Raw genomic sequence first — 22,508 nt, forward strand, 5'->3', positions numbered from 1 at the left:
TACCAACAGAGGGGTGGAGAGCTTCTTTCATACTTCAAACTAGGTGTAGATAAGTAGAATGGCAAGATTGGAAAACCAATAAGACTCTTTTTGGCCTGCTAGTCATTCCAATTGTGATATATGGTTATAAGTTTTGAAAGAGCAACCTTTCTAACCACGCACTGAAAATATTTGAAAGTTTAGAAAAGCATCTTATCACAACTAACCTTAAAGTCAAATTAACAATTATGCAATGTGATTCTCTTGGTTGAAGTAGGTATGTTCCCAATGGAAGCTTCAAGAATGATTTGTTTGTTAAGTTATTCAAATAAAAATTATAATATGGATAAACATTGTTTGCTCAAGTTTGTAGACAATGAGAGAATAATATGTAGAAAGATGTAGATGAGGCAAAACAACACATGGTTGAATAAATGGTGATTGACCTGTAAAAAATGTCTCGACAATAATGAAGAGATAAAAAGACTCGTGTTGGAAAAATTTAGGACTGCCATGTGGACAAAGCAAATGGGGAGGGGAAAAAAACCTACTATGCAAAAGAGTTCAATCCCATTTCGAGTCATCAAGATAAAGACTACCTAAGAGTGATAATCAAAGGTAAAGCCAAATAGCTAGTGGCATAATTGAGAACCAAATCTCATCATCTCTAATATTGAACAAGTAGATAGATGGTTCTTAAATAGGTTTGAGATGAAAGAAAGTATAATTTTTCACATTAAAAAATGTATTGAAACTAAATAATATTTTTGAGATGAAAGAGAGTATAATTTTTTACATTAAAAAATATATTGAAACTAAATGATATTTCATTTTCAAATATGGTACATCTCATAATATGTATGCATAATATTAAAAGAGGATAGTTTACATTTAAAGGAAGGCTTTTTACATAACTATTCGCCTTTACCTTGTTTGCAGAGACTCCATAAAACTGTTTTGTGATAGAAGTTCATTAGAGGAGGGTTATAAAACATGAAAACGATTTAAACTTCTCACTAGTGGTCCCTTGGGCTATTTGATGTCGATAAAATACCTTCAGTCTATAGGGTATTCGTAGCCCTGGAACGCCTATGTCAGGAGTACCTATCTCACTTCTGTAAAACCCCAACCTGACGATAAACCCTAATAAAGGACATCGGACAGTTCAATTTTGACAAATCCTCATGGTTTTAATGCAGGAAGGTCACAGATCTCTGTCTGGATTGTAATCGAAGTCCCCACAGCTCATCCAGATTCCTCTTAAAATGGTGGAATCCAAGAGAGAGACAACGGGCAAGACCCCAAAGAATAAAGCCGTCAAGCTTAGAACAAAGGAAGAGGAAGAAACAGCGCAGGAATCGACACAAAATGAAGGACAAGCTGCGATGCAAATTTCGATCGAGGTAGAGCGCAACGAAAACGCCGATCAAAATGGTGCAGAGAAAGCAGAGGTCGATCAGAAAGTTACAGGAGCGGCAGAGGCTAACGAGATCAATAGAGAGGATAAATCCACGGACCCAAAAATTTCAGAGAAAACGGTGTCAGCCAAAAAAAATCGCAAGAGAAATGCTGCTAAATTAGTGGCTGGTGCGGAAAATACCGGGAGTTTAGCAGCGGGGACAGTGGATGTCGATAGATTTGCCGGTGAGCAGAAAAGTAGTCTCAATGTAGCTGACGAGTCGAAAAATGAAGAAATTTTACCTGAAGAGTATGTACAAGGGGAGCAGAAAAAAGAGGTAATTGTAGATTCCAATCAGATAGTTGGAAAATCCGAGCAGAAATGTGTACCCGAGGCAGAGTTGGAGACGGAAAGTCCACAGACGGTGAATAAAATTTTAGAGGTTGCAAAGGCCGATGAATCAGCTGCGAAGACACTGGAGCTGCAGCAGAAGGAATCAGAGAAGGAGATTGAGGTTACTGTGAAAATGGAGACAGCGCAAAAGCTCTCGGAGCAAATGGAGATCAATGAAATGGTGGAGAAAAAAATTGAGAATGAACAAAGCGAGGGCAACCGTAAGAAAAGTAAGGAAATGCAGCGAGCTAAAAAAGTAAAAGAAAGAGAAGGAAAATCAGAACATGAAAATGTACCAAAGGCAAAGCTGGAGATGGAAAGTCCACAGACGGTGAAGACAATTTTGGAGGTTGCGAAGGCCGATGAGTCAGCTACGAAGACACCAGCGCTGCAGCAGATTGAATCAGAGAAGGAGATTGAGGTTACTGTGAAAATGGAGACAGAGCAAACGCTTTCGGAGAAAATGGAGATCGATGAAATGGTGGAGAAAAAAATTGAGAATGAACAAAGCGAGGGCAAGTGTAAGAAGAGTAAGAAAAAGAAGCAAACGAAAAAAGTAAAAGAAGGAGAAGGAAAATCAGAGCAGGAAAATGTATCAAAGGCAAAGTTGGAGATGGAAAGTCCACAGACGGTGGAGTTTGCGCAGGCCGATGAGTCAACTGTGAAGAAAGTCGAGTTGCAGCAGAATGAATCAGAAAAGGAGAAAGTGGAGTTGCAGAAGAATGAATCAGAAAAGGAGATTGAGGTTACTGTAAAAACGGAGACCGAGCAAAAGCTCTCGGAGAAAATGGAGATTGATGAAATGATGGAGAATAAAATTGAGAACGAACAAAGTGAGGGCAACCGTAAGAAGAGTAAGAAAAGGAAGCGAGCGAAAAAAGTAAAAGAAGGTGAAGGAAAAGTAGAGCAGGAAAGTGTACCGAAGGCAAAGTTGGAGATGGAAAGTCCACATACTGTGACGAAAATTTTAGAGGTTGCGAAGGTCGACGAGTCAACTGCGAAGAAAGTGGAGCTGCAGCAGAATGAATTAGAGAAGGAGATTGAGGTCATTGTGACAGAGCAAAAGCTCTCGGAGAAAATGGAGATCGATGAAATGGTGGAGAAAAAAATTGAGAATGAACAAAGCGAGGGTAAGCATAACAAGAGTAAGAAAAAGAAGCGAGCAAAAAAAGTAAATGAAGGAGAAGGAAAATCAGAGCAAGAAAATGTACCCAAGGCAAACTTGGAGATGGAAAGTCCACAGACGGTGAAGACAATTTTGGAGGTTGCGAAGGCCAATGAGTCAACTGTGAAGAAAGTGGAGCTGCAACAGAATGAATCAGAGAAGGAGATTGAGGTTACTGTGACAGCCAAAAAGCTCTCGGAGAAAATGGAGATCGATGAAGTTGTGGAGAAAAAAATTGAGAATGAACAAAGCGAGGGCAAGCGTAAGAAGGGGAAGAAAAAGAAGCGAGCAAAAAAATTAGGAGGAGAACTGAAGAAAATCACAGAGGAAGAGGGAGAAGTAAAGAAAAACGCACAGGAAGAAGGAGAAGTGAAGACAATGAAGGTTGACGGAATAGTCGAGAAAAACCCACAGAATGATCATAGCGAGGGCAAGCGTAAGAAGAATAAGAAAAAGAAGCGAAAGAAAGAAGTAAAAGAACTGAAGAAAATCACAGAGCAAGAGGGAGAAGTAAAGAAAAGCACACATGAAGAAGGAGAAGTGAAGACAATGAAGGTTGACGGAACAATTACGAAAAGCCCAGAGAATGATCAAAGCAAGAGGAAGAAAAGGAATGGAGCGAACATGGAGGAAGGGGGACAATCGAAGAAAACCAGACAGGAAGACACCACAACGGAGGAACAGCAACAATGTAACACTATAGAAGTCATTGAAATGCTGGTGGATTCTCTCACCAAAGATGAGCTCTTGGAGGTTGTGAAATCGACTGCATTGAAAGAAGTGTGGTTTTCAGCTCACGTAGACCGTGTTGCAAACCGAGATGAATTAAAGAGGACAATATGTATTGAGAGTTTGAGCCATAGCACAAACTCAGAGATGCTCAGGGAGGCATTCTTACAGTACGGACAAATAGAAAAGGCTAACGTTGTAGTGCATAAAGAGAATGGTCATTCTAGGGGTTTTGGCTTTGTTGTATTTACCACTAAATCAAGTGCTTTAAGTGCTGTGAGGCATCCCATACAGAAAATCAATGGTCGATTGTCTCACTGCTCACTAACAAATGGCCAGCGCAACAGAAGCCACAACTCATACACGGGAATTCCTCGCCCAGGAAAATATGTTAATCCCGCCACACATGGTCCGGGAGGGTTTGCTAATCCCACAATGCTTGCCTTGGGCGAGCAGGTTGATCCGCTCGTGTTTGGTCCAAGAGTAAATTCCACCTTTTCTGGCCATTATCGTCAAGCTTCGATGGGCGATTTTCGGTCTCCAAATCAATGGGGATATTCAGACCTACAAAATGAGTAAGTCTTATTCTACCTCACATAAACATTTCGTGCAATTTGTTATTTGCGAATGTGTGTTGAAAATTTATTCAAAGTAGTTTGTCTTCTTCTGGTGATAAGGCAAACAAAATTCAGGCTTTGCTATGTTTTTATTAAAACTGGAAGAATTTTTAGGTTCTTTTAATATGCTGCTAGTGTAACTAAAATATTTTCCAAATCTACATTTAATGTTTCAAACGTGCTTGAAAAGCACAACCTATACTGAGGGGGTAGTGGGGTGGGCTGAGGGAGAGTGTAATTAGTATTAGGATGAATTTTTTCACTTATTTCAAATCTGCAAATGTGACTTCAGAAATCATAAAGTAAACAACACATGTAAGGACATAGAAATTATGTGGAAAAGTTTGAAACTTTGAAGAAAAAACACCGAGGCAAAATATTACTTTTATTAATTTCTTACAAACTAGAGGCAACAACCCACATAAGACACCCATCTTACAAACGTGAGTTCTCTGAGCACCAGATCAGAAGGAGGCACCGACCTCCAATAAATTCTATTTGAATCTGTACTTCTCTTCATAAATCTGTACTTCTTTCTCTTCTCATCAACCTCACTCTGATTATAAATAAATAAAAAATCTTCTTACAGTGCATTTTCCATTTTTATTACATTAATATCCATAAAACTCTTCAAGGATAAAATCTATTAAAAATGGTGCTTCTCAAAATGGAATATTTTCTTAAATATCTTGGGTGCCCATACCTGATTATGAAACATTATCACATCTGCTTTAAAATCTGTATAAAATCTTTCTTTTTATGACACAAATCAGATTTGGTTTATCCTATCATATCCTCAAATCTGCGTTAAATCTTTTTTACATATGTTAAAATATTTCTTTTTAATGGCATAGTTCAGATTTAGTTATCATATCCTAAAACATTATTTTCTTGTTTCCTTCTGGAAGCGGCAGCTAGCTTTACGTGTTTTGCTTTCTTTTCTTGGCAGTTGTTAAAAATTGATGCAAGTGAAACTAGCAAAAACCAAGTGACAATCTTCTCTTTGAAAAGAAACAGGAATACACAAAACACTTTTCTTTTCGAAGGCGATCATTAAGAGATAGTAGTTGAGTACAAGTATCTTGGTATCGTTTTCCACAACAAACTCAGTTGGGAAATTTTAATTCGATGCAAGTGAAACTAGCAAAAACCAAGTGACAATCTTCTCTTTGAAAAGAAACAGGAATACACAAAACACTTTTCTTTTCGAAGGCGATCATTAAGAGATAGTAGTTAAAGCAAGTATCTTGGTATCGTTTTCCACAACAAACTCAGTTGGGAAACATGTAAAGCAAGCAGAATTTACAATGGCTGGAAAACGCTATATTCCTTACAAAATAGATGTAGGAAAGTAGAGTCATGGGTTTGGAAAACAAAGAAGATGCTTTTTGGTTTGTTAGTTTCTCAGTTATCCTTTACGGATTTGAGATTTGGGGTAGCAGCATGTTAGATCAGAAATGAAGGCAATCAGAGAGAACCCAAAAATATTTTATCATCAGCAGCCTCAAAATTAAAACCGCGGTTCCCTATGATGTTAAATCTGGACTAGAAACTAATAAATAAAACATCTGCATATATCCTGGGAAAAACCCTCTGCAATGAGGGAAACAACCCAGCCTCAAAGATGAATCCTTTATTTATATGAAAACCTTCATTACATATTGACAGAGCTACAGCTCTATGAACATATAAAGCATTAAATAAGAATCGATCACCTCTGATCAATGGCAGATAAAACTTGATGATACTGAGCATATCAGAATCATCAATTACAATATCGAAAAAGTCACACTGAGAAAGATAACTCTAAAGAATGTATATATTTCAATGATAAGAAAACACAGATTGCCGTACGAAGAAAAGAACTGATGATACTGTTCTTGCCAAAAACGCTCATCAATTTGCCAACGCGGGCCACTGTGTGATGCTGTGAGATGATATTAATAATATCATAACTGCTGCCGTGAGATGATATTCGCTAATATCATTACTGCTGTCGTTTTCACTAATAAGACCAACAATGACTGAAGGAAGAAAAACACGTTGAATAGCAATTTTAAATAACTGAAAACAAGCAGCCTTCAGCAATATCCTTCTTGGCAATACGTAACTGCTAAGAGAAGATAACCGATTCCAGCAAAGGGCGCGGGACCCAGAATTGAACCAAGTATGAAATGTAATACACCCTGTTTATATGATACACAAACAAATTTCTCCATACAAACATTAATTCATATTTAATGCAAATTAATCATTGAATCGTAATTTACAGAATTTCATATATGGCTAATATATTTAACATATGAGATCTTATTGGTGGAAACATGCATATTTCCTTTAGAGGCTTCAACAACAGTTCGGTCGTTAAGCTATCTAAAGAAAATTCAAGGTATGGAAAAACATCGTTGGCCTAAACTGATCATAGATGAAAGACTAGATAGAAGAAAGAATACATGGATGAAGCAAAACCTCAATTGGATGAAGAAAATGAAATGTTAATATGCATGAATATCTGGATAACAATGAAGAAATACAAAATTTGGGAGGGAAAAATTCAGGACCATGTGGTCAAAACAAAATGGGCGCAAAACAGATTACCATGTCAAAGAATTCAACCCTACGGAAGATCATGAGGAGAAAAGCATACATAGGAGCAAATATATATATATACACACTCAAATTCTAATAGGAAAAAAATCACGAATCCACGAATCCGATTCATGTACCTGAATTGGTAACTAAGGTAAGTTCAAGGAACATGTTTTGATTATGGTATTATGTTACATAATGTCAAAATACACTTTGTTTGAAAGTGAATCCTTAAACTAAAGTGTTGATTACATCATTAAACACATCCATTTGTTTTTCTGGCAACAACCTTTTTGGAACAAAAATTGGTTTAGGTTTATTAATTTTCATGGTGAATTCTTTGTTAGACATTGTCAAGGTGTGGTAGAGAGCTTCATTAGGTGTTTTTTCAACTTTTTTGTTGTTGTTCAAAATTCAACTAATAATTTTAGGTGGAATGTTTAGAAGTGTTCATACATTTTCGAACCTTTTGGTTAGCTAAAATAAATTTTATTATGGCAGGCCTCTCCAACATGAATATGTTAGAACTTTCTCTTTGCTTACCATCTCCTCTAGATTCTTTGATTGAGTTTATAGATAGAGTACTTCTATATGCTTCTCTTAGTTCATATTCCTTTGTACCACAAATTGAACTTTGTAATTCCTTCATCTCGATTTTGATATTCTTTAGCTTTTGATCCTTTAGTATGGAGATCTTTGCAAGACCAATCTTCATTGGATTTTCTCTTTATCAGTATTGTATACCTCAATTAATCCATCATAATTGGGGTACTTAGTGTAATTTTTGCATAAACAACTTTCTCATCAATAATTGGGGCACAATTCCTTAGTATTAATTTAGACACAACAGCTTCTTGATTTTAAGAAGGGAATAAAATATTGAGGGGAAGATAATCTTCTTTAGTTTCAAGGCCCTTGTCTATTAGCATCTGCAAGAGTACGCAAAAAGGTCTTGGGTTTATAGACTCTACATCTTTATTATGTGTAATTGCACCTCTAATTGTGCATGGGGATTTTGGGTATTCTATTTACCACAAATATATACCCATTCAAGTCATTCTTATTTGTTGTTTGTGAGTGTTTGTTTACATTTGTTAAAGAAATATTATTTTTGCTTATATTGTTGACTATGAGAGTTGTAATGCCTTGCCCGGAGATTCTTGGAACAAGGATTAAATATAAGCCAAGAAATTTTTTAAACAAGTATGAATGCACATGACAACATCATACAAGGATCAAAAGGTTTGCAACAGAAGACTTTACCAACAATCCCAACAACCAACAAATCTCCAAACGCCACTACCAAATTGACACAAACAGAGAAACGAAACCAAAGACGACAATAGAACAAAGAATCTCAGATCTGTCAAAGCATGGAAAATTAAGCAAACCCAAAGGGTACTTAAACACCAAAATGCATTCCCCGAAAACTAGTGGAGATGCCCCTTGTTTTTCGTGCGAGGACAACAGTTGATAGAATTTCACGCAAGGAAGTACAGTATGCCACGCGAGAATTTGCCTTTCGTGCGAGGAAATGCACCAAACGGTGTGAGGAAACACTTGGCCTAGCAGCCAAAACACCCATAATTGGTGTGGGTTTCGCGCGAGGAAGTACCAAGAGCTCTGCGAGAAAACCCAGAACACCACACGAACTTTTGCACTCTCACGTGAGAAAGTACAATTTAGTGCGAGGATTCAAAACAAGCCAGAAAACATTAAGGTAAAAAGCTAAGAAATGAAGATTCCTCCACACCAGGGAGTACCGGATCCACAATCAAGGCATAGACACTCGAATCATAACAACTGAAAGACGGAAGCTGAATTTAATCATCTAAACATAGCAGTGAAGGAAAAGTATTGAAAGCAACATCGCAATGTACGAACATAACAAAACTCAAGTGCGGTTCCTCCCAACCATAATAGCATCATGAGACCTCGAAGGTTCTAGCCATCCTCCATGCCTAACATCCCAAACTACCAACTAGATAGTTGGAGTTGTCTTATGAGGACGTCAGTACTAAAGCATAATATCATCATAAAAATAGGAAATCTAACATGCTAAACCAATAAGCAATAGATACTCCAACTAAGAAAATCACATCGTCTAATCATACGCTAAACATCATAATAAGGAAATGTGTCAATACTAACATTATCTAAACGTGATATACAAGCATTCCAATGAAAGCATAAATCACAAGAAAGCATACTCCGGAACCCGAAGTACCAAGTGAAAACATCCAACAACGGTTGCATTAGGATAATAGACTCTCTGTACGGCGGTCCCCAACAGTGATAAAGGTAGCTATGCTTCCCAACCACGTAGAACTTGTTGATGTGTGTTTTATGACTCACCAAATAGTAGAACAAAATACTGAAATATCTTATCCTCTCTTGAATAAAGTCTTGTGTATGCTAAGATTGCTAGAAGATCATACAATGACTTCAAGGTTCCTTTAATGCCAGGTCTGGACTGTGGATAAGATCGGTGGTTGATGTGATTTGCTGATGATCACAAGGGGCCTTACGTGTTTATTTAGATTCATTTCAAGCCATACTGGACGTGGGAGCTATCTTAAGGTTTTGCAACAAAGTGCTTTTTTTGGAGTTTTCACAGAATATGCAAAAATTGAATAAGATAGGGTTTAGGAGTTATATTCTAATCCTAAGGGTAGTGATAACAACAAATAGTACTCTAGTGGACAAATTCCTCAATTTATTGAATTCCGCTTCGCCAAGTTATACTACAACTATGCATGAATTGGTGCAATCTTCAAGGGTTATGCCAAAGATTTTCATATCACCACATACACCATCATAAAGAACAATGTATACGAATGATAGAAATTGAGCATATGCATGAAAGGGGTTCAGGCTAACTTTACACAACGAATTAGAATCACTAAAACGTCAAAAGTTATATTGAAAAACTTGTTTTTGTGAATTGGCTTTGTGAGAGCAATTCTTCATCTGGGACGCAAACCCCAGGTTCTGGATTGGCTGGGACGTAGCCCTTAGCAGTTATTGGCATTGGATTCTTCAGACAGTGTGTGTTGCTGTCAGGGATAGAGTACGCCATTCTGTATTGTGGATTCAGGTTGCAGATTTATGGTTTAGCGTTGTAGATTGATTGTTTCAGCTGGGATGTGATTCCTTGCAGTCTTAGGGCCGCCATTTGCAGCAGTTTGGCATCATTGTTGGATGTAAGCTCCTTGGAACTGCATTGGATTTATTATTTGGCTTTATAAATCAGAAATTTGCTTGGTACGATTTATAGCAATTCTGATTTGGCTCTATGCTCTTATTTATTTTCAGTCTCCTCTCATGTTTATTGTTCATTATTCATTACTATTGTGAAAACTATCAAAAAACACAAAACAAAAACAAAACCTTTTGCAACTTCTGTCTATTCTCAAAGACCATCAAATAAATCACAGGAAAATATAGTTTATTAATTTAAAAACTACAGCAGATCAACAAGGGCATCCATCAGGGATCTTTCAACACCATCATATTCTTCATTGCAATCACTACACATCAACTAGGCTAAACTTAATCTAATTGAAAAAATTTAGGAGAACAAGCAAGCACTGAGACACATCAAGTATTCACCAAACTCCAATGAAAACTTTATTATCTCAGTAACTCATAGCAACAATCTCATAAAAGTCTCCCTTTACAAATGAGAAATGAGGCCTTTATATAGGTCCTCGATTACAATAGGTGGCCTGAATGATCACAATAACTGATGGCCAAGATTGTGCCACATCAGCCCTAATTAGGGTTAGGGCAATGGAAAGGAATCTACATTAATGCCACAAGGAATCCACTACTGTAGTGGGTAATAAATGCCCACTATGCATGCTAGTTTAAGGAGTGGGGTGTAATAAATGATCCCTATGCACACCCACTATGCATTTAATGCATCTATCCTTGATTTTTTCACCTGAAAGATCGAAATCGATCTAACACTGTTTCCAACTCCTCTGTACTAATGCTTGGTGCAGATTCTTGCTTGAATTCTAGAACTGTAATTGCTTTTTTTGCTTTTCCCAAGCTTTCATCCCAATCTGGTAGTAAGTCCTTGGTAGTGTGCATTGTATTTGAGAAGATGGAGAAGTCCTCAAAATCATCTCTTCCATATACATTTAGTTGAAAGAATTCCTCTAACTTGACTTTCAGATTATCAGTTGTTATTTCTTCTTCCAGCAATCTCTGTGATAACAAGGATGCAACTGCATTTGATATTCCTTGCTTGATGTTATCAACAATCTTCTTCCATCGACTGGATTCCCTGGTAAAGCTCTCAAACATTTCCTTAGCCATGATCATTGCACTGTACCATCGAATAAAATCATAGACATCCCCCTCGCTGATAACTCGACCATCAATCAATTCTTGCTTTGGGGTCTCCATCAGATTCTGAATGTCGGCAATCACCTCTTCTTTGTAAATATGCTCATCCACCCATGATTCCTCCATGCATTGGATCCTAGAGATTGCAGCCAATGCCCTATTGTGCACTTGTACTAATTCTTCTGCATGTTTGAAGGCTACCTCTTGAATTCCTTCGATCCAAATCTTTGCACCTTGAGCAATCCGCTTGATTCTGTCAATATCACCTACCACTTCACTGGAAACACCTGTTGGAAGGACAAATGATGGACCTTCCTCTCTTACTGGATGAGGCAAGTTATTGATTTACTGACATAAGGCCCTAATTTCTCTTTTCTGCTTTTCATACCCTTCTTCTACTTTCTTCAGCCTATCCTTCAAAGCCTATGTGGAGTCATCAAATTCTTCCAATATTTGCTCTCGGGAGGCCCGACCAAGATTTACTTCCATAACATGATATTCATCTGGAGCAATCTGATTTTTTCCTTTGTCAACTGTGGGAGTCGCAATCTGCAAGATTCTGGATCCTGATTCTCCTCTGATGAATTTAGTATATCTTTTTGCTTTCCCTTGTTCTTCTGATCGGTCCAAAATTTCCTATAATTCAATTGCTGGACCAACCTCCCTTTGTTGATGCAATTGAATTCGTTGCCTCAACTATTTTGGAATGGGTATACTTTGGTCCCCTGGAATTACCAATTGTTCTTTCCTTTGGACCGCTCGAATGTTAATCTCCTCTTCACCTCCTGGACTATCCATTGTAACCTCAGGAACTACGGCTTCGGCACTTGGAAGATGTATTGCTACTCCTGGAGTTTCTTCCTCTAGTGGACCATCTCCATCATTAATCATTTCTCGCTCTAAGATCGTAGCGAGACTTTCCTTTGTAGCAATATCTTGATCTCTCTCTCTTTCTTGCATGGACTTTTCATAGGCATTTATACTCAGCCTATCATGAATTGGCCTATCCAAATTCTCTTCTTGCTCAAATCTCCTTATACTTGTCCCTAGATCCTGCCTTTCAAATGTTTTTATCTCTTGGACACTTGGAGTTCGACTTGGAGAAGAGGGAGCATCTCCATGTTTCTGCTTCTTATTTTGAGGTTCTTGGATGACTTCCTCAATCCTAGGACGCTTTTCTCGAGGTACCTCTTTCCCTTTCTTGGTTCCTACATCTTCAGATGGAGTTCCTCTTTCCTCAACAATCCCTTCAGATATTTGTCCTGATCTTTCATCCCTAAGTGGTCTATGACGAAGCAACCTATATGTGAATCCATTAGCTGGTGCAACTAATTTTTCAAGCTTACGCTCGATCCACCACTTTGTAAAATCTAAGACTGGTTTTGAAAGAGCTGTGAGATCTGTAATTTCTTTCTTCTTCCAATCATATGGTTGAGCTGTCATTTCTGGATTGAATCCCTTTCGCATCATGTTTGGGTCCTCCTCCATTTGATCAGGAACCTTGAATATGTTGCATGTTCTAATAATGTTCAATGGTAGTCTTGAATGCAACCTTTTGCTAATCTCGTTCTCATTTGCTGCATTTGCCCAAAAGTATTCAAGGTGAACCTTGTGTTGGTACTTTGATCCTCCTATTGATGAGACATTGTTGTAAGGATCAAAATCATTCCTTTTTGGATAAAGCGGAAGGCGGAAGAAGTGGAGCTCATGTGATGATTTTTTTGCAACTTTTAGACATGGGCATACCTCAGTTTTCCCTTCTCCTATGGAAATTGGAAATTGCAACCCCAACTTCTTTTTCCCTTTCTGAATCTTGTCATAGGCTGTAAGTTGTCGAGTAAGCTCTAACAAGACCATCTTATCCGTTGGATACCTGGGAAGTTTGTATGGCTCCGTGGAGAATCCTTGAACTCTGATGTATGAAAAAGTAGGAAACTGAATGAACCAGGCACCATATTCCTCGACCAACTTCATCGCACCCATTGACATTCTTATATGTGGCCTCTTTTGTAATGTTCTTACTATGCGCATGGCAAATATATCATTAACCTTCATGTAATCGTCCTTTGAGTACAAATGCAATTGTGGGTAACATTCATGGACTTTGAGGTGTTGGGTTCCGCTTCCAATCGGTCCTTTGCATCGTAGTCCATCATAATTTGTCCTCCGTGCTAGCATGTAGATGACATAGGAACTCATGTAAAATTTCCTTGTATGCTCTAGATTCATCAACTGTTCATTTAGATTATCACTTATGAGCCCAACCCAATCTATTCTGTCGCCTTCCTCCATCACCTGCTGAACAAAATACCACATCCAAGATTCAAACCTATAAGAATAAGGCATGCCAAATATGCAACTCAATATCATGACCATGTCACTATATTCCCTCTGCAAGTCAAGCCATACTATTTCCTTAGGAATCTTGGAATGATGTGATCTATTCTTTTTCAACCATCTTTTGTTGATTATTTCTTCATAGAAATTGATTCCAGACATGTAGATTCTCAGTGCTTGCTCTTGTGTCTTTGTGACCATCCTTGGGTGAGAAGGAATTCCAAACGCTTCAAAAATGGATGCCGGAGAAAAATCTTCGAGAACATTTGGTTCAGAATCCCTGATGGTTCTATCTCTAGGATTGTAGTGTTTGGTACATTCCACAATCAACTCTGGATGTTGAAAAGGAGGGAAACTAGCTGTAGCGAAAATTCCACTTCTCACAATTCTGGTGGCTAGGTGTGTCGTGTGATAGTCACTATATCCGAGCATTCTCCGGTTAAAATCTTTCAAATCAAGGTCGCCAAGACTTGTATCTTTGATTTCTGCCCACTTTGATACAATTTTGGATTCAAGATAGAATCCTCTCCTTTCATTCTTTATCAATTGTCCTCGCATTTCTCCTGTTCCCCTGGGCTCTGTCATTCTCCTTTCCTGCAAAATAGAAAATGTACACACATAAGACTATGCAAGGAAAGTATTAAAAACAACAGATACAACTTGTGCATAAGACAGATGTTGGATTTTTGCCAAAATTTCCGTACTCCTTTCAAGATTCACTTTTCAATACTTCCGTGAGAAATATGCAATTTTCACAACTCACTGCAAAAAAAATTCCTTTCTAATAGGATTCAAAATCCTCTATCCTGAATTCCTAGAAAACTCCTCAACAATTTCAAAAAATTTCCCAAAAATCTGCTTTCTTGAACTCCTTGAATCTCGCTCCTATTCTCAATTTGCTCTTTAGATTTTTGTGTGAGCCTGAATGAATGAGAGGGTTTCTTATAGAAATCATCCTTCACAAAAGATGCCTTTAAAGCTGTAGACTAAAATTAGGCAGTTGCTTTACTTAGCCATCACGGTTTCCATCTTTTGTGCCACTTGTCGCTTTTGCTGTTTGTTTCAAAAAGTTGCTATTTTTGATGTTCTTAGCTTCAAGATGAAGCTAAGTATTTCTTATCCCCTTTTGATTTTGATTTTGATTTTAGTTAATTAAATATCAATTAAAATCAATATTTTATTAATTTCCACGTTTTAATGAAAAATCAAACTTTTTTGCAACTTCTCTCCAATATTTATTTTTGGATTTATTATTTAAACAACCAAATTAAATATTATTAAAACTAATATTTAATTTTGTAAATCCAAATTTTTTTTTTTTTGAAGGAAAATTGTTTTTTCGCTTTTCTTTGAATCCAACTTTTCCCTTCATAAGGAATTTCATTCTTTTGCCTTAAATTTCGGATTTTCCTCAAAATTTTCCAATATTCCTGCTTTTCATGATTTACCAGCTGGCAACTGTTTCCAAAGAGCTTATAGAATTTTCTTTGGATGCATTCATGGCCACAGGGTTCTCTGAGCCATTGTCTGAGCTGGGAAGACAAAATCTGATAATGATTCCCTGACCGTTCTATACTTACCAACAAATTCCAGCTTCAAATGTGTTGTCTAACTGCAAGTGCTCATTTTACTGCCTAGTTATCCTTTTTAGTGTAGCCAGGGCCATCTGCTTTGTTCATTTGGAATCAGGGCAAATGTTTATTTGATTGCCCAATTCCCGTTATATGTATAGCCAGGGTTATCTGCCTTGTTCACGATGCACATGGAATTGGAGTGGCAAGGACTTGTGCTTGAATGCACGCATAAAATTTTCTTCTACCAATTTGCTGACTACATGTTCAATTCTTCCCAATGCAACACTTGTGTCATGCATTTGTTTCAAAGCTTTCCTCAGCCTGGCGCGATTATGTGCTCCACGATTTATGGAAAGTGGGATTTTTGCGGAATAATTTCTGTGAGTAGCCCAACTCTGTGCTCCATGATTTAGGGGGCGGGCTTTTTTCAAACTGGAGGATTTTATCCTTTGCCAACATTCCACGGCAACAACAAATCTGCACTCCTAAACTTGCGGGGTCGGGCCTTTTATGGAGTGAAGGATTTTATCCTTTTCCCAATATCCTTTGCTATCTTAAAATTGCGCTCCTGAATTTGCGGGGTCGGGCTTTTTATGGAGTGAAGGATTTTATCCTTTTCACAATATTCTTGCACTATCATAAAATCCCGTTGCATGGAGAGTTCAAAGCGCAGTTTTAAAACATTCGGGGATTTTTTCACTAGTTGACCATTCCTTGCTTGAGGTTGACTTGCGCTCCATAAAACCAGGAGATAGCTGGCATATGATTTTAAAGAAAGGGGGTCCCAGGCTTGGGCGATGGTGACTGGCAGTCACAACAGAACCCATAGGTCCACTCCCACCGTGCTGATGGAGATAATGATCCAACCACAAATACACAAAAAGCACAATGTCCATGGCTAACACTCACGCCAAACAGTTTGATGACTGAAACCAAGAACAAGGATAATGCATAAACTATAGGTCTTGGTCAGACACTCAGTGGGCTACTACGTAGGGGCTAACATCATGGAGAGTCACTTGGCATCAGAAAGCCCAAGCTCGGATCGTGCGGCTCAACTCCCCAATGGAAGGGCCTCGGACTAACATTTTATTATCTTAAATTTTATTACCACCTAGTGTTTTATTTAGTTATCACTTACTTAAAACTTTTGCATGCAATGCCTTGGGCATGGACACTAGGCTACGGATAAAAGAAGCCCCCTCCATATGTTACCCTACCCTACCCATGCTCATCTAATGACGAGTGCCCGTAGGCATGCACATTCCCAACCCAACCCCAAATGATCACAACTTTTGGCAAGTCCACGAAAGATTGGGCCTCGCAAGTCACCCGACAAATGCACGCGTAGGTGCTCGTGTGTGGCGCACCACCATTACAAAGATCATTAGACAAAGACTGGATCAAAACACAAGCAAAATATCACTCAACCGAAAACAACTCGGGAGGACAAATTCTACACGGATCCCAAGAACAATAAAACCAGACATCATGAAGTCACTCAACTAGCCTCAATCCGGGAGGATGAATTCTGGAGGATGGATTCTGCACAAATCCCAATGATGCAACAAGACCAAACATCATGAACTCACTCAACTGGCCTCAATCCGGGAGTATGGATTCTACACGAATCCTAGTGTCCACGAAATAACAAGTGTCCAAAAGAAACAATAGCACATGGTATAAAATCACTCAACCAAACACAAAGTTGGGAGTTCGGATGCAACACGTATCCCAATGCAACATAAAAGTGCAAGAATGATCTAACTGGCATCCCAACGGATGATCCAGGTCTACAACCAACATCATGCCAAGAAAACCCAAGAAAACATGCACACAAAATGAGGTAAAAGCCTCAAAACTCAAAAAATCCAAAATTAAAACCCATTTGGTCTTAAGGAACAAAAGCCACGAAAATCCAATAAAATTTGGGTTTGGAGTCCGTATGCAAAAACAACCAGCATGACAGTGCAAAACCCCAAACCCTCATCTCGAAAAATAGGAAAATGCTCATACCCGCTCAACCGGGTAGAGCTAGCATACATACACGGAGGGGAACACTAGTTCTTAGCCTCCTAACAAATGGCTACCAAAAAACAGAAGTAGAAACATAGTTGAAACAATAAAACAGGAGAGCCCTACCTCGCAACCAAAGGGGGGAAATGGGAATCTGACAATAAAATAAAAACTCCGCAGAAGTAGCCAAAAATCACGACAATTCAAGGTCTCCTTGAATTGGATCCAATGAGACCAATCTTGCGATGATCCCATGCCCTTAGCTCCCACAACGAATAGAACAGTAATTCCTCATGAAGAGGATTTTATGTTTACTCTCAAACTTTCTAATTCAAAAGTGAGAAGTGAGGAATTAACTTCCTTTTAGGATACTTATTCACTTTTCAAGTAAATAATCAATTAGGGCAAATAACCAACCAACCTAGTTAAACCCCGAATCAATGCAAATGAAAATAGGCTATTCCAAGTAATTGAAATTCATCTACGACAAAGTTGCCAGAAATTAAATTAATTAAAATAAAACCCAAAAATCAAAAAACCAAAATCACAGAATCCTTAACAATTTTGTGACAATACGAACCTCTAAATGCACAGATACGTTCACAAGTCTAGTCACATAATACAAATGTGTCCGAATTTATCAATTCACCAGAAGGTTTAATTTAAACATTTAAATAAGATACGTCGACCATACAGGGGTGACATTGGTAAATATGAATAGCTGAATCACGAACTCCATGTGCGACTCATAGCGAGGGATATAAATCCTACACACTAAAATATACGATCAAGTGCAATTGCATATAATAAAATAGTCAAAGCAATAAATGCATTAAATCACTTAATTTAACCATTTATTCAATTATACTGATATAATCTATTTACATCACTCACGCTCGCATATAGCATAATGAAGCAAGAATGAAGTAAATAATCATAGCATTAAATCCATCACATAACATAATTAGAGATATGTCCAAATACCGGATAACTAGATATCATCATAAAACATACTATCATCTCAAAATGGCATCATCATGCAAATATGATCAACTGAACAGCATAGTAGTCTAACATCTATGATATTGAAATCAAAGTATAACACCTGACCTTCAGATAATCTCAAATGTAAAACATAACATGAGTAACAAGTATCTCTCGAATCAAAATATAACAAGGTAAATATCTGTAGCACATAACCAATGAATCCAACATAGACAATCCATTTCTAATTATTTAAGCATTTAATAATGGTTGTTTAAATAACATGAAAAGACACTTAAAACACATAAGCTAACACAGTCATAAACATGACTAACCACTGCTACAGGAACCTAGTCTAGTGTAGCAAGATAATAATACATAGTGCAATCTTTGCACACATCTCAAGGTAATCACGTAACAACATCATGATGCCACATTGATCCTAGTAACCACTGGCACAAACCTTAGTGAACCATCTAACACATCATAATCTCGTAAATCAGCCATAAGCATAATTAAAGCAATTGATACAGTAACATAAATACAATCACCTCAAGGGTGTAGACCACTCATGGTCACAATCACGATCCCTTCTCGAGAAGAAATCAACAAGGTTGCATCCATCAAGATGACTTAAAGAAATCAAATGGGAGAGGCACTACAAGAGTCATGAATTAAGACCTTAGGGTTCTAACATGTTAATGGGAAGCTCCCCGAGTAAACCCTATGCTTGTAGCTTGGTTGTATGTGCCCTTCTTAATCATAATGAATTGGTGGACAATTAGCCCATTTTTTCAATTTTCCATGGGTGGGTTGGTAAGTAAAGGGGAACTCCAAAGTTCTTGGAGAGCACAAGTTCAATTTAGTACAATTGTTTTCCATGGCAATGAGATCAAAAGTTGGTGATGTGGTTACTCATGACACTTTCAAAAAGAATTAGGATGCTTGCTTACATCACTATACAATTGAAATGATTTTTTTTCTTTCCCACTGGGACGTGAAAGTGCCCTTTTTTATATATCTAATGAGTCCATAAAATGAGTATAAAAGTGTTTTCTATTAAATGTGATTCATTATATTCAAAGTGAGTACAAAACTGCATCATGATGCAAAATCTTCATACAATATTTAGTTGGCGACTATTTATGATGATTGCCTTTTAAAACCATTATCATAATTCATAAATTGCTTATTAAATCATTTGGCATAACTTTGGGGGAGGTTCTAATTTTTGCTTTCCATACTCATTGATTGAAATTGAAGGATGTGTTTGTGGCTTGGACTTGAACAAATCGATAACAATCTCTTATATTTTGTCTACCGTTTTTGTGCAATGTTGAAGCTTGTATTGTATTTTTTTAAAAATAATGACATTTGAACCATTGACTAATAGTGTAACGCTACATCATTGACCAACAATGTTATGATATTGACATAGATAATTTTCCAAGTTGTTGATTCTAGTCTCTACTCCCAAATCCCCTCATTGTATTCAAATTTCTTATATTTGAAGAGATCCTAGTAGTTTGTGGGGGTTTAAAAATAGAAACCTGTCATGTCCCGTACCCAGTTGGGTCAGTTGACACACAACTTAAATGTTATAAATATGTTAGTTACTAAATATATCAAAAATAAATAAATAAAATATTATTATTAAAAATAATGTTTCTTTTGGCCTGTTAATGGGCTGAAATGGTTTAATTTATCAATCTCTAGGGACAATTCAAAGCGGAGCATTTTGGCTTGTGTATGCAAAGGCTTGATACAGCCACAAAAAATGAAGTGGAAGCACAACAATGTAGTGAAATTGACAAAGAGATTGTTGGTTTAGATGCTTCATCTAGAGGGAGTTTCACATATTATAATGAGTGCGATAATTAGAGGAACAAGGAATTGGAAGTTGATAAATTAGTACAAATCATAAAACAACATTCAAAACTTTCAAAATTTCCCACATTAAATGTGATGGAAAAATAGAGGTGGGAAAATTTTCCAAGTTAGTGGTAGAGCTAATGCAAGAGGATGATAAGGTATGGGAAGATCTATGAGGTAGTCATATGGGAGTGGAGGTGTCTTGCAAGAATAGTACGACAGGATGGTAAATAGCTGATTAATTACCTCACATTATTTCCTGTCTTGATGGTGACATGATGAAGGGAGAGCACTATTGAGGACACATTACTCTCCCTGTAATTTTTCTTTTGTGTTCTACATGAAAGTAGCTCACATTCCATATTTTGTCTACTCATGCATTTTACACTTTGAAATGCATAGCATAAATGTTATCCTGTGCCCATTGCAGAATTTGTGTCTTGCTAAATGATGACGCCACAGGTAAACATGGCGGTTTTCTGCCCCTTTCTTCCACAATTGTCTAGTTTTTCAAGAAAAAATTGCTGCGTGAAAATCATTATAATCTTTTGATGAAAGGTGCTTGTCCTAATACCACAAACACCTAAGAAAAACAAATAAATAACAACAATTTGCGAGAACAAAATATGGCTTATTATCGCCGCAAATGCAAAATTACAAATTTTTGAAATACAATATGCAAACCCACATGGGCGCCTTCCTTACAATAATTTGCAAGACAGAGCTACGCAATATCATCCAGAGCTGCTTAGACATCACTATGGGCCTTCATTATATAGGCAAAATTTCACCACCCAAGAAGGTTCTAGATATGAACCCTAACCTTTGAAGCCAACAAAACCCTAATTAATTATTATTTTCTTATTTTTAACATAGGGTCAGCCCTAATTATGTTTTTAGTTACCCCAAATTCGGGAGGCCAGAACTTTCAAACCATATGTCCTATTTTCAACTATAAGTACTTTTTGGAATTGTCGGCTCTTGAACTATAGCATCTAAAAGGCGTTAGCGCTTGTCAACTCAGGCACAAACATTGTTTTGGAGCCTCTAGGCCTTCAAAATTGAGCTCAAAGGTTTAATACCCAAAAACCTCAATAACTTTTGCAATACACATGGTATGACAATGTAGCTCCACTGGCAGTCTAATATGACTATAAGATGTACCTTCACCTGTGAAACTAGAACACTCCGAGATCGTATAATCCACTTACTAAAATTATCAAGTTTCCATAAATAGTAACCCTGTACTGAAATAACCCTTATTGAAAATGACAAAATAGAAATATTTTTGGGTGATGCAAGATTGCCCTTACACCCAGGATGCTCTTGCATCAACACTCGGTGTAATTTGAGAAATGACCCTGTCACGTTTCAAGTGTTCAGAGGAAAATCAAGACGGTTAACCTCCTCCCTTGTCAGCCATGATGAATCTTCTACTGGCCTCCCTTTCCATTTGACTAGGTACTCTTCATATGTTCTGTTCCATGTATTTCTGCCAACATGACTGTCTAGTATTTCCTCAATCTCCATTGTAGTTGAAGTAGTTGCTGGAACTTTACTGCGCTTCTGCAATCTCATCTCCATCACCTCCTTTGTGATATTCTATCAGTTTTGAAATGTTAAATACGGGTGAAATATTCAGTTCAATAGGCAACTCTATGTCGTTGGCATTTCCAAATTCATGCTTTTTCAGTATCTTGCATGGTCCAAACTTCTTCATTTTCAGCTTATTATATGTACCCATTGGAAAATGCTCCTTTCTAAAATGAACCATGACTTTATCCCCAACTTGAAATTCTTTATACCTTCTTTTCTCATCTGCCTTAGCCTTGTACTTCGTATTCAACCTCGTAGTATGCTTCCTAACCTCCTCATGGATATTCTTCAAATGTTCAACAACATCTTTAGCTTCAGTACTCCTTGTTTCTCCTTTATCCAACTGCCTGAATTCAGAAGCATTTTTGGGGCTGCTCCCATATGCAATCTGGAATGGTGATTTACAAGTACTCCTATTGACAGAATTATTATATGCAAATTCTGCCTATAGTAAAATCAGATCCCAACCTTTTCACTTATCTCCAACCAAGCATCTCAACAAATTTCTCAAACTCTGGCTCACAACTCTGTTTGTCCATTAGTTTGTGGGTGATGGGATGAGCTGAACTTCAAATCTGTCTTCAATTTCTTACACAATTTATGCCAAAAATAACCAACAAACTTGGATCTCGATTAGAAACTATATTCATTGGCAGACCATGTTGTCTCACCACTTCTTTGAAAAACAACTCCGCTACATGAACAACATCACTAGTCTTCTTGTAGGGAATGACATGTGCCATTTTTGAAAATCCACCAACCACCACAAATATCGAATCATGCCCTCGCTGTGTCGTTGGTAAACCAAGAATGAAATCCATGTTGACATCTTCCCATGGCTTCTTAGGTACAGGTAATGACTGATATAACCCCATATTTTGCTTCACTCTTTTCGCCATTTG

General features: G+C 37.5%; 1 protein-coding gene across 1 annotated transcript in view; it reads left to right on the forward strand.

Annotated features, from left to right (window-relative positions):
- The first annotated feature begins 883 nt into the window (after positions 1 to 883).
- LOC149549701 (uncharacterized) overlaps positions 884 to 22,508 on the forward strand; it is a 48,864-nt gene continuing 27,239 nt past the window's right edge. The window contains exon 1 of the mRNA XM_089792989.1: positions 884 to 4,240. Within this exon, the coding sequence (XP_089649115.1) occupies positions 1,245 to 4,240 (2,996 nt within the window). The 5' untranslated portion in view covers positions 884 to 1,244. The remainder of the gene's footprint in view (positions 4,241 to 22,508) is intronic.

The sequence above is a fragment of the Cupressus sempervirens genome, chromosome 7, assembly GCF_028749045.1.
Source record: "Cupressus sempervirens isolate cs-2001-9-10 chromosome 7, ASM2874904v1, whole genome shotgun sequence".
Lineage (NCBI taxonomy): Eukaryota > Viridiplantae > Streptophyta > Pinopsida > Cupressales > Cupressaceae > Cupressus > Cupressus sempervirens.